Below are 7,659 nucleotides of genomic sequence, written 5' to 3'. Positions count from 1 at the left end.
TGTTTTGCCAGATGGCCAATCAGGAAAATTATATTTAAATTAATAGGGTTTTGATTTCTAAATGTGAGAGAGAGAGAGAGAGAGAGAGAGAGAGAGAGAGAGAGATGATTGATCTTGTGCAAGGCGACAGATATTATATCAGGCATCTCCGAGATGGATACTAGTCTGCTTGTATGTGTTAACACTTGTCGTTTCAAGATAGGAAATTGCCAGGCACAGCTTCATAAAGATTGCAAGCAGAGTAATGATAAATTAGGAACCTCATAAAATGTAGGGAGACAAATATTGCAGGAATAGAAAATATCTCAAATATAGGTTGCATAATGTTTGGCAATGGATTGAGTAAATGCTTGAGATTTGTCTGGGAACCAATTAACCAAAAATGGTATACAAAATACATTTTTTATCATTCACATTTCATTCAACAACAGAACAAAGAACGAGTACTGTACAAGCTTCCATTTGCCTTATGTTCAGATGATTTCCTCACTGTACATATTTTCTGCTATTGCTTCTTGACCACTGAAAATCATGTGGTGATGTATGCTACAAAAAATTATCCCATCTCTTTCGTTGCTTGCCCCTGATATATTCCACAGCCCTTGAAAATGAAAAACCTAGTCCCAGCTCCTACGAATCTCCCTTACCTATCTCTATCTCATTCCTCTATCTATGGGTGCCCTAACTGGTGCAATCATTCATACAAACACTAATGCATCAGATGCCTAACTGGTCATTAGACTTAACGCAAGGTACTGATGAAACCATACCCAAGCCAGCCCAGGACTTGTGTCATTCGCTTAATCTCCGCACCATCGATGCGAGAAAGCAACCAAAAAAATAAAAGAAAGCCACAGGCAATCTTAAAGCCCTTCTGCTAACGCACTACCACTTTACCATCACTTTGTCTTCAGTAAGCTCGAGCTTCTACATCTAAACCCAAAGCCCTACTAAACGCTAAAAAAGCTTTAGGCACGCTGAGCTTCTTTCAATTCTACAAACGGTGATTGCACACTTTCTGCATCGGAACCACTTGCTGAAGAACTTTCAGAATCCGAATCTGCAACAAATACTTAAATTTAGCATCTAAAGAAAATCATAGCCACATCTTTACCTCCAAAATACAGAAGCTAAGTTAATTACCACTAGAGGAAGAGGAATCACTGCTAGAGGTTGAACAACTCGAACCACTGGACCCACTACCGGCACAGGCAGTAGCGTCCTTGTCAATTACCACAGGCGGGAAGTTTTCCAAAGGAATTTCCTCGCCAATGTCCACATCCTCCTCCCCAAATTCCCCTTTCTTGCTCTTCTGCACCAGCCCAGCCTCGGCCACCATCTCGCTCAAAGGAGACTTCATTTCAACACCAAGAATACTATTAACACTCCAAACCAAGCTTAAAAGGAAATGTAAAGCAGTCAAGTACAGCATTACAAAGCCGTCATTATTACCTTGTTGCTGATTTGGATTTCATTTGATCTCTGACTGTTGCTTTGGATGAGGAGCCCTTGCCGTTTCATCTTGCTCACCATCTTCTTGTGGTAAGTCACAAACCTATCAAGCTCCCATAGTGTTTCCGTGTCAATGGCCTCAATGTCAAGCTCGATCTCGTCCCCGTGCTGCACTAATTGCTCATTTCTCTTCTTTAAAATCTGTACAAACTGCTCCATCTTCTCTGGCGGTAAATTCTGTAAACTCTGCCCCAACTTCGCCCTCTCCTCATAGCTCATTTCCCTCTTGTTCGGATCCTTTGCTTTTGGCTTCGGCAGCTTCAACGGTCTCTGTGCAACGACTGGCTTCGCAACTGGAACCGGAGCCAGCATTGGAATTGGCATTGACCGCATTGGAGCTGGGAGCTGTGATGGGTTTGAGAATGTGGGTCGTGATCGCTCCATGGCAGAGTCCAATTTCTTCGCAACGGCACCGGGCATGGGACCAGAGATGGCTCTCTGCGTTTTTTGAGTCAAAACCATAGGCCTTGATTCTTTTATTGTTTTTGACACTCGGTGTTGCTCGGCCTCGAACTTGTTGTATGCCGGGTTGAACATCGCATCGAACATGGACAATAGCTGCTCCGCCATGAAATTGACATCAGTTCCCTTGGGATTGTAAAGCAGGGCATTGTTAAAAGTCAGTCTCACATCCGCCGCGAAATGGAGCGGCGAAATGTACAGGTTCTTCTGCAAGTGGGATTTGACGGTGCCAAGATCCATTGGGGTCTTGACGATGCGATTATAATCGTGGAGCCCCAATTTGGCAACGTCAACTGGAACGTTGAAAACCCAACCGAACTTGTGCTTCATCAACTTTCTCAAAATATGTCCGCACCTTTTCATCATGCTGTTGGTGAGCTTCTCCGTCACGGGGTGCTCCAGCGCGGAACGCTTCGCATCCTTCCCCAAACCGAAAGGTCTGCTCCGCTTGGTGCCAGAGATCCTCGCACCCGGCCTCTTGTTCTTCCCGGTCAGGAGCTCCGACGATTGGTGGCGGTGGTTCACATTAGGCGTACACTTCTCTTTCGGCTTCGGTAAATCTACTTCGCAGTTGACCTGAAGAGGCGGAGGCCGGTGGGTCAGAGAAGGCTGAGTTGACGGGAATCCAGGTCCAAACCCGAAGTCTCCAGACTCGATCCGAGTAATTAGGCTGCGGACCTGCCGGAGCTCCGAGATCAAGCGCTTCTTCAGCTCCAACAGCCCTCGCCTCGAGTAAGTAGCCAGATTGAAGGTCACGTGACCTCCATGTGACGAAGATTTCTTCGTCTCATTGAAGCTCATGGATTTCAGAGTCGGCGACATCGTAAGATCCGGCACATCCGGGACCGCCACTGACTCTTTACTCTGCCGGGAGAGCCCATGGATCTGCCCGTTAAGGCGCGGATTATGATATTGGTTCAGGTTGGGCTCGAGAAGAGGATTAATGGAGGTAGTAGCGGTGTTTTTATTTAAGTATTTCCTCGTATAAACCTTGCCTTCACCCCCACGACGGCTCATCTCGAGTGGCAATGAGGGCCGAAGCCATTCGTGTAAGCCAGATCCGTCGGGTCCCCGGCTATTAGCCGGCGATAAGTCTCCACATTATAGGGCGGGAAGAAATGGTCAAAAAGGTGCCGGAAATCATCCGTCTCAGGGCATAGCTACTTCCGGCATCGGAGCAATCGGAAGGAAAAAGGAAAGCAGAGAAAGGGACGAAGAGAGAGAGAGGGCAGCCGCAGAGACGAGGGTTTCGAAGACCCTCCACGTAGGAAGTAAGGAGGGCACCTCCTCTTCTTAAATAATGGAAAACATAGAAATATTTTATAAATTTTTAATTTTAATTTATTAACTATTTTGTCTATGGCGGAATCTTCTCCCGCCAAAAAACAGGCTGGGTTTTGCCAGGTCAGCGCCAAACGTTGGCTTCCAATTTTCCGCCACCTGGGCATTTCGACGTGGGTGATAGGTTGCGTTGGCGTTATTATTTTACGTGCAATGTTATATATATTTATAAAATATGATAAAGTGTTGTATAATTATTTTAAAAATTAATTAAATTTATTATTAAAAAATTAATTTTTTTTATATAAATATCATATTTTTTTAAATAATTATATAATAATTACACATTACAAGTACCCTCTTATTCTATACAAAACATTTGAATTGATTAAAATATAAAAATATCTATCTATCGATGTGATTGAATTTCCACATCGATCCTCTGCTGTTGATATTGTCAGAAAATATAAGAAAAATAAGAATCATGAGTTAGAAAATAAAATTTTGGATTCTAAACAACGATTTTTTTATAACATATTTTCTCTCTTTTTTAACGTGTTATAAAATATTAATAAGATTATTCTCATCATACAATGAAGCTGTCTTGTTCATTGTTCTAAAGTATCACCTTTTATACACACAACTCAAAACATCATTTTCTTATAATTATGAGATAAAGAGATTTTTTTAGAATATGAAAAGTTAGTCTTTCTTACTCGTTGACAATTTGAACAAATCTTAGAGAATGGTTAGAAACAATTTTCATTTTATTCTATTTCATTTTATTGCCAAAAATTACTTAAACACAAATACTTTTAAATTAATTATTATAATTTTTTAAAAATGAAATTATCCAAGTTATCTATGTATATTCACAAAAATTGTTCTACCAATTCACTTGAACAAATTGATTAGTCGTCAACTATGTAAGTTATAAATTAAAAAACTTTTGTCAATTGACGACTCTCTTAGTTGACCTATTTGTCTCTATCGTAGTAGTAGTTAAAACGTCAAACGATTTTCAAATATTAGTTTTTCTCCTGAAACCCTAATGGCTGAAACTCGACTAATCAATTCTTTAACATAGACTAACAATCACACTATTTGAGAGAAACAATATAAAAATTCTCTAACGAATTTTCTCATCAAAATGTGCACAAAAAAGTGCTCTAGAAAATATCTAAATTTGAATTTCTACATATCCTAACCAATAGGATCCCTTAAATAAATAATTTGAAAATAATTTTAGTTTCAATAGGACCAGACGAATCTATCACGAAGACGCCTTCTTACGAAATACTGACACTTGCACTAAATTCTCTCTACAGAAACATATTTTAGTTCAACCTATTCTTTGGATGAGTTCAGATTCCTTGGGACTCAATTTTTACCATTATGACTTATCTAAACAACCTCTAATACCTCATAAATAAATTTAATATTGTTATAGACAAAGTCAATAAATAATTTACATTCATCCAAAATTACAAAATTAATTATAGGATAAACTCTATCATTAGTCACCTAGTCCTATCCAAACTTAATGACCTAGTCGGCCTTATTTGTTTTCAAATATGAGATAAGATTAGTTAAGATTAAAGTTGAAAGTTGAATAAAATATTATTAGAATATATTGTTTTAATATTATTTTATATTAGAATTTGAAGAAGTTAAATTGTTTATTTTATTTTGTGGAGAAATTTGAAAAAATTATAATGATTAGTTAAGATGAGATGAAAATTTTTGTGAAAGTGAACGAACCATCTAGTAATAGCCAAATTCTTGCATCTACAATCTCTCCTCTTGGTGGATTGGTGACAAAATTTTGCATCTATAGAAAATTTCAAACAAAAAACAGTTCAACTTTTTCTAATCTCAAAGTAAAAATTATATTTTAACAATATTTTAATTTCATGATATGTTTTAGTCAATTTTTTCTTTCATTTTCCAAAACCTAATAAATACTTAATTCAAAATATTTCATTATTATTCCTAAATTTTCATCTCATTTTATTCCCTAAACATCCCCTTAGTTAATAGTAGCCATTATAATGTAATGACCTGAAATTCTTCTTAATGGTCATCAAATAAGCCATTTATTACTGATCATAATTTGCATCATAATGTCTGGTTTTAAATTTCAAATTATAAAATATTTGTTAATTACGATGCATTCCAATAGTTACAAAACGGCTAGTTTTCTTTTAGGTAACAAATGTAGACATTACTTTATATTCTCAAAATAAATGTAGAGCTCCTCGCAATGAGCAAGGTGAGCCTCATAGCGCCCATTGTCATTGCACCGCGCACGAGTATTGTGGGACGCAGGCGACTTTGCAGCTGCAAGGTGGCTTATTTACCTCTCTCTATCCTTCGGATTTTCAATTTAAGACAATACTACAGTGAGAATGATTCAGTATACACTACTAATCTACATTTTATTTGATCAATGTTAGACTAACATTTTCTTCTTTGTATACTTTAAAGAGTCGACATTCTCCATCAATATACACAATACTATATATACGTGTATATATATAATTAAAAAAGTATATTTATATGAAATACCCAAAATATGTTTTATTTAACTAATAAAATCTAACTGACATCCTGTATAAGGTTACGTTTGAATGTTTAGTTAACCTCAATTCTTTATGAATAATAACAAGTAGAAATGATGGAGTGAGTTATATGTGGCTCATTTAAGATGAGTTTAGATGTATTTAGATGTTAAAATAAATTTAATACTATTTATGAAAAATTGAAAAAATATTGTAAATCTTACGTATAAAGGTATTGAATTGAAAAATATTACGGGTTTCACATGTAAAAAAATTTTGAATTGAGATAAGGTTAATAATTTGAAAATTGTGTGTTTGGATGTTAGACTCAGCTTAAAATTAGACTAAACTAAGTTGATCTCAATGCATTTCAACAACCAAACTAGCCCTAAGACTTCTAATTTTATATTTGCACCCTCTAAATTCTATTTTTTAAATTAAATATTCACATGAAATTTATATTATCCGTATTTCTCATATAGCGTATATGTTATTTCTATTTTTTCAAATTTAATCCAATTCGGAGAAAGTATTGAAAAACATTTGTAATATCTTGTTCAAACAACATGATCATATATGGTAGTACCGTCCGCAAATTCTTCGGAGTTAAAACTCAAAAATATTGGATGCCCTTCATTTTGTGTCTTTTTAAGTTCAACTCAAAGGTAATTTAAGAAAAAATTATCCAGTTCAATGAGTTTTTAAAATTTGTTTATACGACAATTCGAATTTTGAATATGGAGGGAGCATATGATAGATCACTACGACAAAAATCTCTACTACTTGAATTAACTCTTTAAGATTTTTTTTTAGAAAAATGCTAGTTTGTTCCTGAATTGGCTCTAAGTTTGACTATTAGTGTATTTTAATTTTTTTTTTTTTTGAATGATTAAAAAACTTACCTAGTGAATTTGTGTGTTTTTTTAAATGTTTAAAAAATATTTTTAAAAAAAACAGGAAGGGAAAAAAAAAAAAAAGTTTGCACTAGCAAGCATGTACAATGGCATCAATTTTTTTTTTTTTTTTTGATATCTTTATAGAAAAAAACTATCCACTAGTTGTCTGCTATTTCTCAAACAGTCCGGCAATAAATTTGTGCCACGTAGCTTTTCTATTTCAAATCTCATATGCCTGCCTACAACTGATAACGTTGTCCCTCTCACTCCCGTGCAAAAAATCCCCTTCCCCTCTCCCTCTTCCACCGACGCGCCCCCTCCACCTCTCCCAGAATCAATGTTCCCATTTGTGAAGCGTTAGCCATGTCCATGTAGGCGACATCCCTCGACCATTCGTCGTGACCCCCCCTTGCCATAACCCTTCCCCTTCCCCTCTTGTTGTGAAATCGTTTAACTCCATGATAACGAAGGTGTAAATTGCCTTCAGATCCAAATGTGTAAATTATTAATCAACGACTGAAAATAATTAAACCACATCCAAACCTTGAATCAAATCTCTCATAATGAAGATTCCCAAACTAGGGATAGTCAAACCAAATATTTTGCGAAGTCATCAATTCAACCTCTTGAAACTATCGATGTGTAACTCTCAAAACGATCTAGCCATATTTGAGAACAGAAGACGTGGCAGAGAAGCCATGCAGAAGAGATTTGCAAGAAAAACATAAAGGAGTCGAGGAGGGGTAGGCGCAACAAGCATCCATGATGGCAAGAAGCTTCCCCTTTGTGGGTTATTTTTTTGGTAGGCAAGAAGCTTTCCTTATTAGGGACAATGACGACACCTTGTTGGTGGGTGCGACGGCGTTGTTTGATTGTGGTGGCGATAGACCTCGTTTGGGTTTCGTGTAGTGGAGGTGGTTTGGGTTTCGTGGGTCTCATCTCAAATA

At 36.8% G+C, this 7,659-nt stretch overlaps 1 protein-coding gene across 1 annotated transcript; it reads right to left on the bottom strand.

Annotated features, from left to right (window-relative positions):
• Window positions 1–372: 372 nt before the first annotated feature.
• LOC122317202 (transcription factor GTE2-like) lies at window positions 373–3,255 on the bottom strand. The gene is made up of 3 exons (XM_043134165.1): window positions 1,453–3,255; window positions 1,144–1,354; window positions 373–1,060 (listed from the first exon to the last, which is right to left on the bottom strand). The coding sequence occupies exons 1-3, from the start codon at window positions 2,989–2,991 to the stop codon at window positions 969–971; spliced, it is 1,842 nt and encodes a 613-aa protein (XP_042990099.1). The 5' UTR covers window positions 2,992–3,255; the 3' UTR covers window positions 373–968.
• Between the last annotated feature and the right edge of the window lie 4,404 nt (window positions 3,256–7,659).

This window comes from Carya illinoinensis, chromosome 7, assembly GCF_018687715.1.
Source record: "Carya illinoinensis cultivar Pawnee chromosome 7, C.illinoinensisPawnee_v1, whole genome shotgun sequence".
NCBI lineage: Eukaryota > Viridiplantae > Streptophyta > Magnoliopsida > Fagales > Juglandaceae > Carya > Carya illinoinensis.
This window is presented reverse-complemented; position numbering and strand designations above follow the sequence as displayed.